This window comes from Typopeltis vanoorti, chromosome 10 (assembly GCF_054136105.1).
Source record: "Typopeltis vanoorti isolate ZY-2024b chromosome 10, IOZ_Tvanoo_1.0, whole genome shotgun sequence".
In the NCBI taxonomy this organism is placed as follows: Eukaryota; Metazoa; Arthropoda; class Arachnida; order Uropygi; family Thelyphonidae; genus Typopeltis; species Typopeltis vanoorti.
The window spans coordinates 82,836,072-82,856,681 of NC_143558.1; the positions used below are offsets into that span (position 1 = coordinate 82,836,072).

Below are 20,610 nucleotides of genomic sequence, written 5' to 3' on the forward strand. Positions count from 1 at the left end.
CTGTTCTTGATCAATCTTGAAGTTTAGTGTTGTTATTATGGGTCTGTGGTCACTGATGGCATTTCCCAAAATTTTCCATTGTGCACTTGATGCAATGCTATAATTAATAGCTGTGATGTCAATAGCAGATTCAGTTCCCATAGTTTTAAAGAGACAGGTGATCTGTCCATTGTTAATTGTTTTGAGTTTTGAATCTGTAAAGAGGTCTTCCAATTGCTGACCTTTATGGTCTAAATCGGGGGAGCCCCATGTTGGGCTTTTTGCATTTAGGTCACCAAGTATAATGATTGTATCAGTTGGAGATTTGCTTAGCTTTTCAATGATGTCTGTATCAATATTTGTATTATCAGGGTGGTAGACGTTTGTGATTGAAATAGAATGGTTTGGTAAGTGTACTTCAACAGCTGGAGCTTCCTTCGAAATGTTATTATTATTTAAATATTGATTTAAGGTGATTTCTTTGAATTTGATTTGATTTCTGAGGTCTTCAAAAGGATAGCAAGCCTGCCACCTGCTCTTTCCTCTCTATCCTTCCTAAGAATCGTGTATCCTTTGATGCTGCAGTTCAGATTTTTGTTCAGTTTTGTTTCTTGTAGACAAGCTTCTGAGTACCGTTGATATTGAGTTGCAAAATGTTAATATGAGTCCTTGTAGCATATTTATCATCAGAAGCCCGGGCTGCAGCCCCAGACGTAGTAGCATTGGTTGATATCTTTCTATGCCTCTTCATTAGAAATTGGATGCCGTTGCCTAGGATATAAAATAAAATTTAAGCCTTTACTGAGGACACTTTTCTCTGCATCAAAAAGATTAATACTTGATTTGTTAATAACTTTGTCGGGATGGAGGTGTGGTTTCGAAGAAGTTGAATTTCTTTGTATTTGTTTAAGGGCTTCGAATTTTTTAATAAGTTTCAGTTTATTGTCATTTTGAATTCTGGCAGAAGTGAGATTCGCTTCTCACTTTAAGAAGATTCCAACTGTCACTATCTAGAGATTGTTCAATTTTTTTCTGATAACATTGTTTTTTTTTTTTTTTACTAAAAAAAAAAGCCTGAGTGCGTTTATATATCCTCTCGGCAAGAAGATCTAACTTTGCTCTAAGGTAAAGCCTTCTAGCCCGTTCTGTTTTAATGTTTTCTTTAAAGGAGATAAACGTAGGAAAGACTGGCATGGAATTTAACAGCGCTTGAGAAACACTAACCTGTTGATATTCAGATCTATCCTCTTCAAGGTTTTCTAGAAATCCCTGATATTATTGTGAGTTGCCTCGTCATGAGGACGAGAGATGTAGGAAGATTGATTTACTTGGCTGATATACATTTTTAAAAAAAATTGAATGACTAGAAACCAGGAAAAATAAAAATAAAGTTTATTAGCACAACTAGTTTCAGCTTGTATCAGCCTTCTTCAGGTGCACATAAAAAAGAAATAACCAGTAAAACATAGAGGAAATAATTGTAAACATCACAAAAAGTTAGTGTATATATTCAAAGTCGAAGTCCGCACATTCAAAACTGTTCCCTCGTTGGCTTCATTGTTGGGCATATACATACATTTACAATTATTACAGACACCATCTACAAACAAAATTATGGCATTGCAATTGGTAATCTGTTGTCACCTGTACTAGCGAACATCTATTTAGAAGATCTGGAAGTTAAAGCCATCTCTTCTTATCCTTTAAAACCAAAAACAAAAATTTGGAAAAGATATATTGATGACATTTTCCTGATTTGGAGCCATGGTCGTAAATCTCTCCCGAACTTCCTAGAACATCTAAATAATCAACATCCGAACATAAAATTTATTTAAATTAAGAGGATATTAAATCCCACATTGTTTTAAAACCGAATAAGAAACTCAAAGATTGGAATCAGAGAGTTTCTTGCCGAATATAGTAAAAATTATAAAGTATCGGCGATCACTAGCGTGAGCTAATGCAAGTGACCCTAGTACGTAGTACAATACCAGACAACTCATAGGCGGTAAAGTTCTAATTGCTATTCTTAGGTATTTTCCATAATGTAAAAACACATTTCCTAGGAAATGTATGCTGTTATTACATTATGGTGAGAGGTCACTACCCAGACCAGTTTCAGCCTTTTTTGAGGCTTCGTCAGTGAGTAGCTAGACCAAATTAATAAAAGTGTATAGCGAAAAGAACTTATATACTCTGCTATATGAGTTTCCAAATAGGTGCAACCATTAAGTTACTTAAATATAAAGAGCTAATAAGCTTCATTTCGGCGATATATATATTATTTAAATTAAGGGGATATTAAATCCCACATTGTTTTAAAACCGAATAAGAAACTCAAAGATTGGAATCAGAGAGTTTCTTGCCGAATATAGTAAAAACTATAAAGTATCGGCGATCACTAGCATGAGCTAATGCAAGTGACCCTAGTATGTAGTACAATACCGGACAACTCGTAGCAAAGGTGGTAAAGTTCTGATCGCTATTCTTAGGTATTTTCCATAATGTAAAAACACATTTCCTAGGAAATTTATGGCTGAGTTTGAAGCTAATGATTCTCTTCCTTTTTCAGACATCAAACTGACCTGTTCCTCAGAGAAATTAAAAATCTCGATTTACAGAAAAGCTATCCACACCAACAGATATCTCCAAGTCAATCCCATCATTATCCTCCTCAAAGTTTGGAATCATTTCTACACTAGAACATCATGCTCGCTCTCTTATTGATGATGATATAGAACTTAATAAAGAACTCAATTTCCTCAGGTTTACTTTTCAACTAAATGGTTATTCCAAAAAACAGTTGACAAATTCCTATTAAATCCACCCGCTCGCAATAATGAAGAGACCAATAGGGTGCAAGGTAATATTTCTATACCATACATAAGCTCTGTCTCACCCAAATTGGCCGAGGTTCTTAGGAAATACAACATAAAAACTTTATTTACTCCTCTTCCGAAAATCTACTCCTTGGTGAGCCATCCGAAACCTAGACATCACAACCTTAAATATCCCAGTGCTTACCAGATTTGGTGCAACTGTGATATACCATACTTTGGCCAAACAGAGAAATCGATCAAGTTACGCATTGAAGAACATAAGAGAGATGTCATTTACAGGAGAACGTGAGCCAGTGCTTTGTCTCGTCATGTTCTGTTCTCGGCTGATTCTAATGAAGAAAACCTTAGACATACAGTCCTATGGGACAAGTCTAATAACATTTTCCATTGTCACGATGAATTAGAAAAAAGATAATAGAATCAAAAGAAATCATTCTCAAACCTTGCATCTCAACAATAACCTGAGTTACAACCCCTCAGACTGTCACTGTACTATGAACAAATACTGGCGTTCGTGAGATGCTATATGCATGCATAGTGCCAATGAGAGAACAGTTTTGAATGTGCAGACTTTAACGTTGAAGTCTGCGGATGTTATTTACTGGTTATTTCTTTTTTAATGTGCACTTGAAGTCTGATACAAGCTGAAACTAGTTGTGCTAATAAACTTTGTTTTCATTTTTCTCGATTTCCAATTTTTAAAAAAAAAAAAAAAATATATATATATATATATATATATTTAGAAAGATATTTAATGACTAAAACACTGAGAATTAATTAAAAGCTTTAATAATAAAAAACACAACTAGTTTCGGCTTTTTACAGCCTTCATCAGGTATCTTTGTAGGAAGAGGAAACAATAATAAAAACTGAAGATTCTAAAAAACTGAGGGGGGGAAGACCTGGACATTTTGCTGCTGCTGCAAGTGTTTAATTTTTACTATCGCTAAGTGGAGAAAGGAAGAAGAAGCTGAAGAGCACTGAACAACAAGTGGTTCAGCGCTTGTTGTCGGAGCTGCTTCATCCGCAATTCCTCTAAATTTTTCCTGGAAGCTTCCAAGGAGCGACCGACAACGTCATCCCTTTGAATAGCTGGCCATGAATCCCACAAAGGGCTTGATGTTAGGTCAACGAGTTAGCCAGCGGTGGAATAAGAAAGATGGAGCACCGGAATGTCCGAGTCAAGATCGTGTCCTATGTAACAGGAAGGATTCAAGATAACCCAACTGAGGTATTATCCATGAAAGGAATGTGAGCTTACTGAAAGAACTGTGAGTAATCAAATGATATTGTTAGTATTTTCCTTGTAACTTAAGATAAGAGAGAATTATATGTAAGTGTTACAAACGGTCAGTGGTAAAGTTAGTAAAATGTTGTATAGTAGACTTACCATAAAAAAAAATTTTTTTTATCAAACCGGGACATTTTTGAGAGTTTGCTCAAAACAGAAAGTAACGCCTTCTACGCTAAGTACTTATGATTCAAAAGGCTAAATAACGGAGTGGTTAACAAAAAACATTTCGTAGTAATAATTTTTAATTACTCAACTGAACATAACTTATTATTAAAAAGATATTAATATTTATCACTAGCGTGAACTTTCTTTAAAAATTCTTTGTTATTTTTAATCGTGTCGGAAAATTCACTATTAAGTTTGCAGTGCAATACAGCTTTTACTGTTGATTCAGCCATTCTACCTCTTTCTTCAGACCATATGTTATTCATTATTGAGAATATCCTTTCAACAGATGAAGATCTGCCTGGCAGGCTGTTAATGTATTCTATAATTTGGACAAGATTGGGCAATGAAATGTTCTTTTCTTTGAAATGACTGAATAGTTGTATCCATTTTTTTTCGCAACTTGTATTTTTCAAAATGTCATAGTTTGCCGACCAAAAAGCTTCTGCAATCGCCACTTAAATCAAACAGTTCATCCATGTTTATTGCATTATTTGCAAGAGTTTCATTAATTTTTTCACCTATAGCTTCAATTTCCGACCAAATTAATTCATTGTTGTTTATCCAAGTAAAAGATTCTGCTCCACCGAAACTGTTTTCTCAAAGCTCAATGTAAGAAAGACATCGGTCATAAAATTTTGTAAACTCTTGTAGTATTGTATTAATACTTCCATTATTTTACAGTATTCTAAAAAGCTTTTTTGCTTCTTGAGGTATAACTTTATTGTCACGCAGGAACCAAACCTTTGAGATTCAGTGGCAGGCCTTGAAGAAAACCCTGATTAATTCAGCCAGAGAGACATGTGGTGAGGTTGTCTGTAAGGATTGAAAAATCAGAACTCCATGGTGGACACAGGAAGTTAAAGAGGCAGTGAAGGAAAAGAAGAAAGCATATCAAAAGTTTCTGGCAAATAAGTCAGATTGTGCTCTTAGAGAATACAGAGACAAATGTAAGAAAGCTAAATACTGTGTATAACTAGCTAAACAAAAGTCACTTTGGCAAGAACATATAAAATAAATATCAAGAAGGTGACAAAATATTCTGGGGGTTGTTGAAGAAGCTTAGAAAGAGAGGAAAGAGTGCTGTAAAAGGTTAGAGATGATAAAGGTGACATGAAAACAGGAGAAAAAGATATCCTTGAAGTATGGAGTAATTACTTCGAAAAATTGCTAAATGAAACAAGCAGTGATAGCACAGTGGTAAAAAACACTCAAAAGGCATACAGTCAGGAATACATATACATACTTGAAGTAGAAAAAGCCATCAAAGGCTTGACATGGGGAAAGGCAGCAGGAGTAGATGATATTTGGCCAGAAATGCTAAAGTATGGTGGAATAAAAGTCTAACAGTGGCTGCACTGCATAGTTCAAAAGACCTGCACAGAGGAACAAATTCTCGGTGATTGGAGTACAGCTCTTATAGTACCCATATATAAAAACGGAAATAAAACTGAATGTGAGAATTACAGAGGTATTTCTCTACTTAGTGTTCCTGGCAAGTTTGATGCAAGTATACTTGAGAAACGGTTGAGAAGAATTGTGGAAGGAAAGCTTGGTGAAGAACAAGCTGGATTCAGGCCAAATAGAGGCTGTCAGGATCAGATCTTCACTTTAACAACTTCACTCAACAAACTGTTGAGAAAGCATGGGAATATAACAAAGATCTGTGCAGTATTTAAGTTTTGTTGATTTGGAAAAGGCATATGACAAGGTGCCAAGAGAGAAGCTATTTAATACGCTACAGTTATATGGTGTCAATGGGAAATTATATCAAGCAATACTTAGTCTTTATTTGAGTTGTAAGTCAGCAGTTAGAATTGAATGAAGTACAGGTTTAATGTTAAATCTGGTGTGAGACAAGGATGTACATTATCCCCTCTGTTATTCATTATCTATATGGATCACATTATGAAGGAAAGTGGTATTAAACATGATATCAAAATTGGAGATGTTAATGTCAGCTCTTTGCTTTATGCGGACGATGTTATACTTGTAAATAAATCCGCTACAAGTTTGCAAGATTCCCTGACTAAATTGATTAACTGTTGTAATAGATATGGTATGAAGGTCAGCAATAAAAAGGCAAAGACAATGAAAATAGGTAATATCATTAAAAATGCCAACTGTGTTGTGAATGGAGAACCTGTGGAACAAGTAAAACATTTCAGCTACTTAGGCACGATTTTTAGTGAAGATGGTAAATTAAATATGGGAATAGAGAACAGAATCAACAAAGCTGATATGGTAGGAAATCAATTGAATAAATTCATATGGAATAAGAGAGAAATTAGTTGGAACACTAAATTAGCTGTATACAAGACAGTGTTCAAACCAGTTTTAACTTATGGATCTGAGAGCTGGGTCAGAAGTAAAACACTTGACCAGAGACCGCAGATATGAGAGTTCTGAGAAAGATTAGAGGCGTGAGCAGATGGCATCAATGGCAATCATATTAAAAACGAGGATATTAGGAAAGAACTTGACATTGTCAGCATCCAGGAATGTGTTAGCAGAGCTAATCTCAGGTGGTATGGTCACTTAAACAGAATGGGTGAGGAAAGATTAGCAAAACATGTGTTCTCTGCCAGGTTGGCAGGAAAACGACCTAGAGGAAGAACCAAGATTATAGGTGGATTGATACGGTACAAAGTGCCTTAGACGATAGAAATATAAGATTTGATAATGTTGTAGTCTTGACAAGTAACAAACTGATTTAGAGGAAAATTGTAGATAGGAAGTTAGTAATGATGTAAATTTTTCATGTAGTACTATTGTTAATAATTAGATATTTTTATATAGAGATGATCTCTGCTCAACAATTTTTTTTTTCCCCGAGTGTACCTATATATTTATTGCACAAGGGTTCACTCTGATTAGCGCAATGACCTCTTCTTTTTACCATTGCTTTCAGAATCCAAATAAATCACTGAATCAAGACCAAAATATAAAATAAATACATTTAATATAACCAAAACAATATATATACACGCTTCAAACACTTAAACAATATTACAAAACTAACTACAAATTAATTGGATCCAAGGCCTTTTTAAAATTAAACTTACCCTTAAGACTAGACTAAACACTTTGCTTTCACAATGACAAAATGTTCATAGCCAGTTTCTCTGTCTGTTAAAACCCTTTTCCAAAGATATATGACTTTATTCTTCATTTCACAGGATCCTTTCTCATCACTCATGTAGCATACATTAATTCTTCCTAACTCAAATCTGTCTCTTTTTAGTAGAAATAATAGTTAGCCCCGGCGTCCTTAATACAGATAACTTCCTAATCAGAGTTTTCTCAAACATTTCTTTAGATCATAAATAGCAACTTCTTCTTTTATTCACTAATGCTTATTGACAATCTTAACTCTTCCACTTTAAAAAAATTCACAGTTCTACGATTCCCTTTTCAGAACCTACTATAAATCTTCCAATTAGCTTTTTCTCCAATATTCCTTTTAAAACGCTTATAACAATATTTCCCTTTTATTTATCAATACTTATTCCACTTTAAACTTCATAGTTCCACAATTCCTTTTTCAGAATATACTATTAATTTTCCTCCGAATGTCACATAAAAACTTAAGTTTCTCCAAATCTAAATATCTGCCGGCTTGTGTTCTAATTTCTTTCCGAACACTCTTCTTACAGCCATTACTCTGATACCTATATACCGAACGCTGTTCTTGTCAGCTGAAAATCACACAACAAACTTCTCGGCGAGAATGTGCACTCCATGAAAGTGGCAAGCTAGAAACTAGGTGTAATGGCTGGCACGTTTCTCTGTTAGCGACAAGAGAATGTGTTCATAAAACACAACTTTTGATAATTTTAAACTACAATAAAATTCCTGTAAGTAATACAAATATCAAATCCAGTAAGTGCATAAATTTTTTAAATGCTTTACACTTTGACAAAACAATTTTAATAACGGGCACATCGCAAGTGCCGACAGTGCGTGTTATAAAACTGAAAATAATAAACATACTAACATGAACAATACGTAAAAATATTCAGAATTTAAAATTATGATTATATTTACACTATCATATTCTGTACACTCCTTGAGGGTACATGTTAGGAATTTTGATGATGATGGATTAAAAGCTGTGTATCACATTAATTGAAATGTACTCGGGAAATAGATGAAACTAGAGATTTAGGAGTGGTGGTAGATAGAGTTAAAGTTTAGAGGACATATTGCTAAGGTTGATAAATTAGCCTATAAGATTACTTGGCTAGTGAAGAACACATTAACAAGTAGAGATAAGGAAGTTGTAATGTCTCTTTAAAAGGCCTTGATACACCCACATCTGAATTACTGTGTTCAAGTCTGGTTCCCCTGGGTTTCTTTTGGAAATGAGGAAGCGGTGGAGGGGATTCAGAGGAGGGTGGCCAGTGGAATGTTCCCTATGAGGATAGGTTGAAGTGTGTGGATTGCAGAAATTGGTTGATAGGAGAAAAAGAGGGGATATGATAGAAACATTTAAGTTGCTTAAAGGGTTTTATGGGATAGACACCACTGTCGAGCCAAAAAGCTTGACAGTGATTGGCTTGCTTTTTCTCTGACATCCTCCAGACTGGTAGACTTCCAAAAGAGTTTAAGAGGACAAAAATTATCCCTATCTTAAAACCAGGAAAAACCAACAGCAAACCAGAAAACTACAGACCAATTGCCCTGCTTAGCACCTGCTATAAGCTCCTAGAAAGGTTCATTCTTAATAAAATTGCCCCTAAGATATTAGAACAAGTCCTAGTGAAACAGGCTGGATTCAGACATAAACGAAGCTGCTGTGATCAGGTTCTGTCACTCACCACACATATTGAGGCAGGCTACCAACAATTCCGGAAAACGGCTGTAGCTTTTGTAGATCTTACCGCAGTTTATGATACAGTCTGGAGGCATGGCGCAGCCTGCAAGCTGATCCGTGCAGTCCCTTGCAAAACAATAGCAAAACTAATCCATAACATGCTAAGCAACCACCTGTTCCAGGTGTATATGGACGAGGACAAAAGCAAACAAAGAACACTGGATAATGGATTACCACAGGGGTCAGTTCTAGCTCCCCTCCTTTTTAACTTATACATCATAGATATACCTCATACAGCCTCTAAGAAGTTTTGCTATGCTGATGACATTGCTCTAGCCACCAGACACACCAATTTTACTACACTGTAAGATACACTAACAAACGACCTTGCAGTCCTAGATGAATACTTCAGCAAATGGAGATTACGCTCGAATCCTAGCAAAACACAAGTTTCATGCTTCCACCTGAACAATAACCAGACTAACAAAGAACTCATGGTCTACTTCAACCACAAACTGCTACACTACAACAGATTCCTGAAATATCTTGGCGTCACTCTAGATAGAACACTATCTTTTAAACCACATCTCATTAACACAGCATCCAAACTAAAAACAAGAAACAATATACTGCAAAAACTATGTGGAACAACTTAGGGTGCCTCAGTAACAACGCTTTGCTGCACTGCCCTTGGCCTCGTTTTCTCTACAGCTGAATACTGCTCACCCGTATGGCTGAACAGCACCCATGTGTATTTGGTTGATGCCCAGCTTAACACCACTATGCGCCTTATTTCTGGAACTGTAAAATCAACCCCAACCTACTGGCTCCCAGTGCTAAGCAACATCCCGCCTCCATACATCTGCAGATCCAACTTTCTTCTACATGAATACAACAAAATCATGGAAATCCAAAATCTTCCAATCCATGAAGACATCCCGCCCCTAGAAATAAACAGGCTTAAGTCAAGGCAAACTCCAATCTTAACAGCAAAAAATCTTTCAGAGACAAGCTTCAACATGAAGGAGAAGTGGAAAGAGTCCTGGTGTAACACTTCAACAGGGATCTTCCATGAATTAGTGGACCCAATGCAGATAACGTTGGGTTTTGACCTACCTCGGAAAATTTGGTCTGCCCTTAACCGAATCTGCACCAACCATGGCAGATGTGCATACCACCTTTACAATTGGGGCATGATTGCCTCACCCAGGTGCGACTGTGGATCACACCGCCAGACAATTAATCATATTATAGCAGAATGTGTCCTACATGCATACAGTGGAAACCTGTCAGACTTCATCCATTCTACACCAAGTGCAGTCGACTGGATAATCAACCTAGACATTCAGTTGTAGCCTATTCTTGATTCTTTGAGTGTCTCTTTTATGACTATTATGTCTTCTTATTGTACATATCTATTACTATGTCCATATATATTAAGGATTAATGTAATGTAACTTTTCATGTATGAGCCATACGCTAAATAAATAAATAATAAATAGGATAGATGCAGGGTAAATGTTTCACCACTTCCTTTTATTCAACATCCTTGGATGTTGAATAAAAGTGTGGTCAGTAGGGGTGTGAGGACTAGATTTTTTGCTTGGAGAGTGGGGAATGAGTGGAATGGGTTGCCAGAGTCAATTGTGTGAGGGCTTTGTCTGTTAATGGGTTCAAGAAGAGTTATGATAGATTGGGTCTCCTGCACTAAGTTTTCAGACTCCATGGAGGTCCCCATATCATAATAATAATATTTTGTTTCTGATATGTACTACATAGGTTCATTAACAAGACAGAACTTGCATACAAAGTATCATCACTGTCGTAGCTCAAATTTCTCTAAGTGACTTGTATATTTCATGACTGTTTTGTATATGTAATTTTGGGTATTAACCTATTTTATCCCAGCATACTCATTTGAGTACAGCACCTCAAATGGGCTTTTCGAATATTTTTTCATTGTTTTGACTTTGTGTTACAAAGGTGAGTACTAAATACATTTTTTTATATATCAGCACCTCTGTTTGATTACGGGTTGAGAACACATACAAAATGGACCTGTACTCATCTGAGAATGGTGTGCTTATAAGGAGTCTTTTTTTCCCCCTAGGTTTTAGTACCTCTGAAAAAATTGACCCCGATGAACTTCAGCCAATTAGTCCAGTTCAGTTTTATGGAAAGCGTTACAGAACACTTGGGTTATCTGCAGACAACGTAGCAAATTCCAATCACCAAGATATATCCATAGTTATCATTCCTCGCGATGTTGATCATCAAACAGATAATGAGGATATTGATGATGATGATCTTCATCCTGACCACCTTCCCAATGACATTCCAGGGGAAATAGAGCTTCATTATGCGAGTGACGAATCAGACAGCAGTGATGATGATCTTCCTCTATCCACGATAAGACAACACTGCTTGGCTGCGCAAGGTAAAGTAATTACCAACGATCCCATATGGACAGAAGATATCTTAGACATCAGTATGGCAGTAACTACAGGGTATATAGAGCATCTGAGTAATATGAAGGACCAAATCCAAAATAAAACTCCAGTTGAAATATTTGAAAGATTTATTGATAAAGAAATTATTACCGTTATTATTGAACAGCCCAATTTGTATGCTATGCAGAACAATAATCATGTATAACTAAGATGAAAAGCCAAACGGCTATTTTTTTCTGGCGAGGTTGATCAGTTAAGGGGATAAAAATCCCTTATTGTTTTTCAGCCAGTAAGCGAAACAAAGATTGAAAACTACGATCTGAACATTTCATGCCGACGAACTGTCAGCGTATCCAAGCGTAAGTGACAACTTGGTAGTGCCACACCACGGCAACTCGTTGCAAAGGTGGAGCAAGATCCCTCACTGTTCTTGATATTTTCTCATAATGTAAAACACACAGCTCTTAGGAGATGTAGTACTGTTTTACATTATGAGGAGAGGTCACTACCCAGACCGGTTTCAACCTTTTTTGAGGTCTCATCAGTGAGTTGCTAGACCTAGAATATCAGAGTTTAAGTGAAAAGAACTTACATACTTTTGCTATACGATTGCCAGGAAGGTGTGTCACTATATTATATTATATATTATATCTTATATATTAATTATTAATATTATATATTATATTATATATTTTTATCCCCTTAACTAAATAATCATGTATTTCAAGTAACTGAAGAAGACATCAAGGTATTTATCGCAATTCTACTTTTGAGTGGATACCACAGGTTGCCAAGAGAGCGTCACTATTGGTGGTTAGATGAGGATCTCCTGGTTCCCCCAGTGGCCAACAGTATGTCAAGGAACCGTTTTCAAGAAATCAAGAAATATCTACATTTGGCCGATAATTCATAAATAGATAAAAATGATAAAATGTATAAAATAAGATCTCTAATGGGTAAACTAAATAAAAACTTTCAGCAGTTTGGCATATTTTACAAACGTCTCTCAATCGATGAAGCCATGATCAAGTATTTTGGGCATCACTCTGCTAAGCAGTTTGTTAATTTTGATACCTGATCTGCCCACTGTACTCATACGAGTACACATATTTTTTTTTAAATTATGCTTCTTTTTTTTTTTAACTGTCAGTATATAGCGTAGCATTTTGACACATTTTCAACTAAATAATATGAAAAAAATTGCCTTTTTTAAAAAATAAAAAATATATTCTTGGGATCAAATGGGTTAAGATCAATTTGGTATTACCTTATTTTACTTATTTTTGCAATCATTATATGTGACTAATCATAATTTGATGGTGAATTGCATGGTCAATCTTTTTTGTAGGAGATGTAGAGACTGGAGTAGAGCACCTCAGCAATGCTGTAGCTGTATGTGGTCAACCACAGCAGTTGCTTCAAGTACTTCAGCAGACATTACCACCAGAAGTATTCCATCTGCTACTGCAGAAACTTCCTGTAGTCAGCCAAGTAAGTTGTTCTTTGTTGGTGGTGAAAGTAATTACATTTTTAAATTTAAACAATGAATTATGATTTAAACAGCATATAGAAAGATGCAAAATTGCTGTACTCTGAGCTGAAGTATTGATTCTGCTTCCTTACTGATGTATGATTGAAATCATTAACAGAAATAAGTTGCATTGTCAAGTATTTTGTCTTTAAATTGGTAGCCTGTATAGCTCAGTCTAGTAATGAGTTTTCTTTGGTTGGAAAAACAGGTTCAAATCCATTTAGGACATGAATTGTCCTTTATAAGGGCTTTACAACTGAAGGCAAGTTAGCCAGTTATGGCAACATAAATGTTGCTGTAAGTCCTGGTTTCTCATCCCACAAAAGAGGAAAAAACTAGTCATGCAATTGACAGCCATAATACACTATTCAGATAGGGTTTAACTGCACTATTTGCATTAATTGCATTGTTTCATAAAAAGCCAAGTTATTGTCCATGACCGGCCATTGAGCCTAATGCATAAGGAAAAATGTAACAATTTGGCTAGCCTCTGACAGCTGTGAGTTTGAATTCTGCCACAACATAGATGTTGATGAAACCAAAATCCAAGTAATCTGATGACTTTCTAAATTTACTGTTAAATCCTGCATCTTTTTTTCAAATGCTATTGTCTGAATTGATTAATATTTAGGATTTTACCACCTTTGGTAGTGTTGGCTTTGTTTCCACATCACCAGTTAGGACATGGCATTTTTGTAAATATTAAAACTAGATATCTGGAGATTTTCACATAAGATTGAGAATGCAGAGAGCAAGCTAGAGGCTGAGACTTGTTTAGGCAATACCTTTCACTGCTTACTTATTTATTCCTCTTAACTCCATTGGGAGTATAGGGTCTCAACCATGTATCTATATGATCTTTTAATATTTTATGCCTCTCTCTCCCTTTTCATCTGTGTCCAGTTCCTTCCAGTTTTGTGTGTAGAATATTTCTTAAACATTTATGTATAAAAACTTTGTAAATAATTTTTTCCAAATTGCTAGTGGTCCATGTTTCTGATGCATAGAGTAGAACTGATTTAATATTTGTGTTAAATAATCTGATTTTTGAACCTATTTCTTTTGATCTCCATATTTTCCCTATTAAAAATTCTCTGGACTCTGTATTTTAGATTTTACATCTTCCTCTGCACATACAGAGGAAGGTGTGCATGTGCCAGTAAACATATCTCGTCTACAAAATATAGGTCATCTAGCTGTTCTTTTAGTTTTTGTTCCTTTTATGCTTTTCATGGCATTTCTCCTAACCTGATCTACTCTCTCTGTGTGTTCACTGGGCATCTACAGATGCCGTATGGTCACTGATGCTCGATGATGTTCCACACTAGGCCTCGCCATGTAGTCCTGTTGTTTGCCCTTCTGGCAGCCTCAACTCTCTGAAGATCAGTCACTCCACACACACCATCCATCCATCTCATTGATGGTCTACCCCTGCCTCTTTTTCCAGGAACTTTACCTTCTATTACTGTTCTGAGAAGTCCTCCTTCTATCCTTTCTATGTGTCCAAAATATTTTAATTTTCTTCTGTCAATATCCTTAAGGAGCCGTAAAGTTCTACTAATCTTTTCTAACACCCATTCATTTGTACGCCTTTCAGTGTATGATATCCTCAACAACCTTCTGTAACACCACATCTCAAAAGCAGATATCCGTTTCTTATCTGACTTCTTTAGGTTACAAGTCTCGCATCCATAAGTTGCTGTTGGAAAAACAACTGCATCCAAAATCCTCAACTCCCATGGAGATAGATCCATGGGAACAAAGTTGGGGGAGAGAATGCATTATATGAACTAATTCCTGGGAGCAGAGGAGCATATAGCATGTCTAACTCCACTTAATTTCAAACCTTTCTGAAAGTTCTTCATCAAATTTTTATTTTAGTTTTTATAACTTTTCTTAACTACGTTGATAATTTTGCATTGTATATATACCATAATAAAACATTAATTTCCTTATAGCTTCTCTATCATGGCTGACAGAAGCTTTTCAAAATCAACAAAGTTGATATCAACACCTATCGTTTTATTTTAGCTGTTCTGTTATTATCCTAGATATTGCTATTTGATCGATATATGAACTAAATCCTGTTTGTATTTCTCTTAGCTTTTTATATTTATTTTTTTTTTTTTCTAGTAGTGTTGTTAGCATTTTCCATGTACTTAATAATGATATTACCTTCAGTTGCCGCAAACAGTTAAATTCCCTTTGTTTGGAATGTTGATTAGCAATCCACTATTACATTTATATCCATTTTTAATAATTCATTTGTAATGCCAGCTAATTTCCCCGTTTTTTTTTTCCTTCAGGCATTCGAGTGCCTTTTTCCAGATTTTTTTCAATTCATTATCTTTTACCCATTATCTGTCTGAACTATTCTGTCCATCTTTCTATTTTCTTTTTATCATTATCATCATCAAATTCCTGACAGGTATCCTCAAGGGATGTACAGGATATTATGATAGTACTACATGAAAAACTTACATCATTACTATCCTATCATCAATTTTCCTCCAAATTATTCTGTCAAGATGCCAACATTATCAGATCTTATATTTCTGCCTTCTCAGTCACTTTTTACTGTATTAATCCACTTACATCTTCTTCCTCTGGGTCTTTTTTTCTGCCAACCTCACAGAGAACACTTGTTTTGCTAATCTTTCCTCTCCCATTCTGTTTGTGACCATACCACCTGAGATTAGCTCTGCTAATACTTTCCTGGATGCTGACAATGTCAAGTTCTTTCCTGATATCCTCATTTTTAATATGATATTGCCATTGATGTCATCTATTCATGCTCCTAATCTTTCTCCGGACTATCTGCAATCTCTAGTCTTTTGTTTTATTTTTAACTCTCAGATCCATAATTTAAAACTGGTTTGAACACTGTCTTGAATACAGCTAATTTAGTGTTTTGACTAATTTCTCTCTTATTCCATATACATTTATTTTCAGTTAATTTCCATATTTAATTTACCATCTTCACTAAAAATTTTGCCTAGGTAGCTGAAATGTTTTACTTGTTCTATAGGTTTTCCATTCACAATGCTTATGTGTTTTGAAATGTAAATCAAAAATTAGACATTTTGTCAGTGATATGACCCACAAGCAATAAGCAGGTAATTGAAAAAACATGAAATGTTTTTTTTCCCCTCAGTTATCATAGTTAATCAAAATACTTGCACTGTTAAGCTTTTGAGAACGAATATAAAGAAATTATATAATTTAGAAGAAACAATACCTTTTTCCAGCTTTTCATATTCACTGTTAACATTCTTCATATTCCATCAATGGGGTACCAAATATGCCAGCTACACTGTCCTCTGTGCATCTGCTGTAGGTAACCATGTTACAACTGACAAAATGCATTTGTAACAGCTAGCATACCCTTAATAGTTTGTAATAAGTAAAATAAAAAGTACAAAAAACTGACACAAAGCAGAATGTAAATAAATCTGATCAAACTGAATTCTCATCACAGACAAGTACGTTTTTCACACCTTTTATGTTACTTACAGTCGGTGTGCCCTCTATTTGATGGGCCATATGCATATGAAAAACATTTTGTATGCAAGTCACTAGTCTCAGACTCTCTGTGTGCAGTAGCCTGTGCACTTAGTAGCAAACAGTCAGAAGCCACAAACTCTTAATTTGATACATCTGAAATTGGTGACCACATTTTTATTAAAAGATCATGTATGTTGCATACTGAATATTTCTATAAGAGTAATGTAAACTCTTATTCCTTCAGCTGCTTATAAATTGCTGTATATGCAATTTATAAACAAATAGGAAATTCTAAGCTTTAATGCACTAAAACTGCTGATGTAATGTTCATATTAATGTTGCCCTTTTTTCATCTAGCAATGACCTGTAAAATTGCAAGCACAAAATTAATTCACCTTAAACTGTGCATAGCTACAATAAACATCACCGTTTTCACGAGTTCAAGTGACTGTACTGTTTAGACAGTAGACATCTAATCATATGCTTCTGCAAGTTACTGACATCAGCACTAGTTTGACTACATGGCACAGGCTAAAGGTAACTAATTAGAGTATGTTAATTGGGAATGGGTTAGAGTAATATTGGAGTGGAGACATTGGAGAAATTACTAAACAAAATATGGGACAAGTATGATTTATCATTTCATTCGATTTTATAGTATGTCCAAAAGTTGACTAAATTAGGAATTCTGAAAGCAAAAACTTTGTGCATGCACACAGCTAAGAGAAAATATTTCTTATAAAAGTAATTGTGTTAATTTGTAAAGTGCTGCTGTATTCTTATAGCTTTTTTTTCTTCCATTAGCATTATCCCATAATGCACATTCCCCTCTCTCCCTTTCAGACATGTTCAAGGGCTGTTCAAGAAGTAATAAGACTAATTTTACTGTTGCGAAACCACTCATCACAATATTAATTTCTTTGGAATAAAGAAATGTTGCTGTCTGTATTAACAAAACAGGTTGATAGATGGCGTATGCGGGCTGATGTGCCAGAGTGTCACGTGACTAAACGCAAGCTTGTTTCGCCACGACCAGTCGTCGAAATGGAAGCGTCCTTGGAACAGCGTTATACGATTCAATTTTGTGTCCGCTTGCAAAAATCGGCATCGGACACTTTTAACATGATACACGAAACTTTCCACGATGAAGCAATGTCAAGGGCAAGTGTTTTTCGCTGGCATAAAACTTTTAAGGAAGGAAGGCAAAATGTGGAAGATCTTGAACATGAGGGAAGACCTTCAACATCCGTCACAGAGACAATGATCAACACAGCAGCGATTATCATCAAAGAGGATCGCAGAATTACAGTACGCCAGCTGCATGTTGTCCTGAATATTTCTGTGGGAAGTGTTCACTCAATCATGGCTGAACATTTGGGACTGAAACGTGTTTGCACCCGATACCGGAGCAAATGCAGCATCGAGTGGATGTGTGCACAGAATGGAAAGAAAGACTGGAACAAGAAGGTGACAACTTCTTAAAACGCATCATTACAGCAGATGAAGCTTGGTTGTATCACTATGACCCTACAATGAAACAACAAAGCAGTGAATGGAAGCATCCGTCTTCGCCTACTCCCAAGAAAGCAAAAACTGTAAAATCGGCTGGTAAAGTTATGGCCATAATGTTTTTTTGACTACGAAGGCATTGTTTACCAACACGCTGTAGAACCCTGGAATACTGTAAACGGCTCATACTATGCGGATGTTTTACGGACAATGGTACAGCACGTCAAAAAGAAGTGTCCATTGCTGAAGAATGGCTTCTTATTGCACCAGGATAATGCAAAGCCACATATTGCTGGTTGTGTAGTGGACGTTTTGCAGAAGAACAACATAGATATCCTACCACACCCTCCATACAGTCCTGATCTTGCACCGTGTGATTTCTGGCTGTTTCCTCAGCTCAAGAAACCACTAAGAGGCCACCATTTCAAAAGCAACAAAGCATGTGTAAAAGCTGTGGAGGCGGTTTTGAAAGAACTCTCAAAAAACAGACTTTCACATGTTTTTAAGAAGTGGACCGTTGGGACAAATGCATCTCACGGTAGTGAAACACGATGCATTTGTCCATTCGAAAAAAGACCATGTAAATGATTAAAGGTAATCTGTTTTCTGTATAAATATAGTCTTATAACTTATTGAACAGCCTACATATATTGCCATGCATTATTGTAAAAGTTACTACCAGACCACTGTTAATCTGAGTCTTCAGAGGTTAAAACCGATCTAGGTAGTGATCCTTCCATAATACATGTAATATATGGATGCAAATTGAGAGAGATGCTATGCAATTGAGGATACTGAAATAATTTGTAAGGTCAAGAGCCTAGTTGTGAAGAAAGTTCACATGCAAACTATTGTTTGCTCATCCTTAGGTAAAAGTCTAAAACAATTGTTTTCAGATATAATCCAATCATTTAGTATACTTTTAATTAAATACACAAGATCTCTTTCCAATAATTTATGCAATATTAAAACTTTCAGTTTTTAAAACTGCTAATTTGATTTTAATTGCAGCGCTTAGCACAGAGTGCTGGAGGAGGGACAATGATGGAAGATGATGTTGAATAATTCCCAGGAGCTGTTTTAAACATGTTTTTGAAATCATTGTGTTAAAATGCAAAGGCAAATTCGAAGAAATAAGAAATGTATTGTTATATTATCTTTTACAATAAACATTTATGCTTCATTCTGCATATTATTAATAAAAAGTAAAATTTTATTTGTATAGTTGAATTTTTTTGACCTGTGTTGTTTGCATAAATTTATATTAATGTCTTGTATGTTGAAAAGATAGGCTTTCAAGATGAAAGAAAGCCTGTACATCATGAAGTTTTTGCAGAGTCCATTAGAAAATTATGATACGAGAAAGCTCTAAGGCAAAAGCAAACAAAAGGAACGGCTTCCAACGCATGGCCTGCCAGCCATTTTGAAAAAATAACTACTTAATATTAAAACGCGATTAAATAAAAAAATTATTTCAATGAAGCCCGAGGGGCACTAAACTATACTGCAGTATTTAGAATTGTAAGATGCTTTCCAGATTCACAAGGAACGCTGTGCATTTGATACTTTACATAAAATCCTATAAAAATAAATATTAAATAGACATGCTTCTTCGGCCATCTACCAGCACCAAGCAGTACTTAAGTACTAGTACTAACGTCACAGATCGATGGCTGAAGCAGTAGTTCGTTTGAGTGCGCTGTCTAGTGCCTTCCACATACATCTCGAAGGTTCTTGATACTTCATTATTTTCATATAAATACAAGAGGATCTCATCCATAATCAGTCGTAAACAGTGTGATATTTGTGCATAAGCGCACGCAGGTTCGTCGTGTCAGCCATAGCCTATTGTGGTTTTATATTGCCCGACTTTTTTCATTAATGTGATACATATTCAGTGGATAAGAGCCTGTGTAGCTCAGTGGATGTGGCGTTTGCACACCATCGCGCTAGGCCGCACGAAGGAAGTCTTGGTTTCGAGTCTAGTCGGCGACTAGAGGAAATTTTTCTAAGCCTTTTTTCGACCGGTTCCCGAGTTAGTCGATCTCTGGCACGGGCAAGCAGGTTTTTCCTCCCGGAAACTCTGGTTTTTCGTCCTGTAAACTCAAGAAAATCGACCGTAGAACCCACATTATTTCAGACATTAAATATATTGTGTTAAGGTTAGAGACCACGAGATGGCGGCACATTTGAGCCGTCTCTCTTAATTTACCGCTTAATTAGTGATAGCCTTGGGCCATCTGTCTCTGATTGGGTACCAGTGGAGATTGAACTGCCCACTCAGTCTCCAAAAGTTAGATAGGGCTAAATGGCCTCGCCTACTCCCGTATATACGGGAATAAAAAGGCGTTAGCTGATTTTTTTTTTTTTTATTCAGTGGATAATAACCGTCACACGGCCATTTTGGATCATTTTTTTGGGTTCACCTTCCATCACTGTGGCGTCTACGAGTAAAAAGCGTAAATCAAGTGATTCTTGTCAGGTTTTTAATGAAAAGCGGACCCATTTGTACTTATTATGTG

General features: G+C 35.8%; 1 protein-coding gene across 1 annotated transcript in view; it reads left to right on the top strand.

Moving 5' to 3' along the window:
* Nucleotides 1-19,304, top strand: part of Tom20 (translocase of outer membrane 20) — an 81,506-nt gene extending 62,202 nt beyond the window's left edge. Inside the window, exons 4-5 of the mRNA XM_090399416.1 lie at nt 12,893-13,035; nt 19,100-19,304. Of these exons, the coding sequence (XP_090255542.1) occupies nt 12,893-13,035; nt 19,100-19,153 (197 nt within the window). The 3' untranslated portion in view covers nt 19,154-19,304. The remainder of the gene's footprint in view (nt 1-12,892; nt 13,036-19,099) is intronic.
* The last annotated feature ends 1,306 nt before the right edge of the window (nt 19,305-20,610 follow it).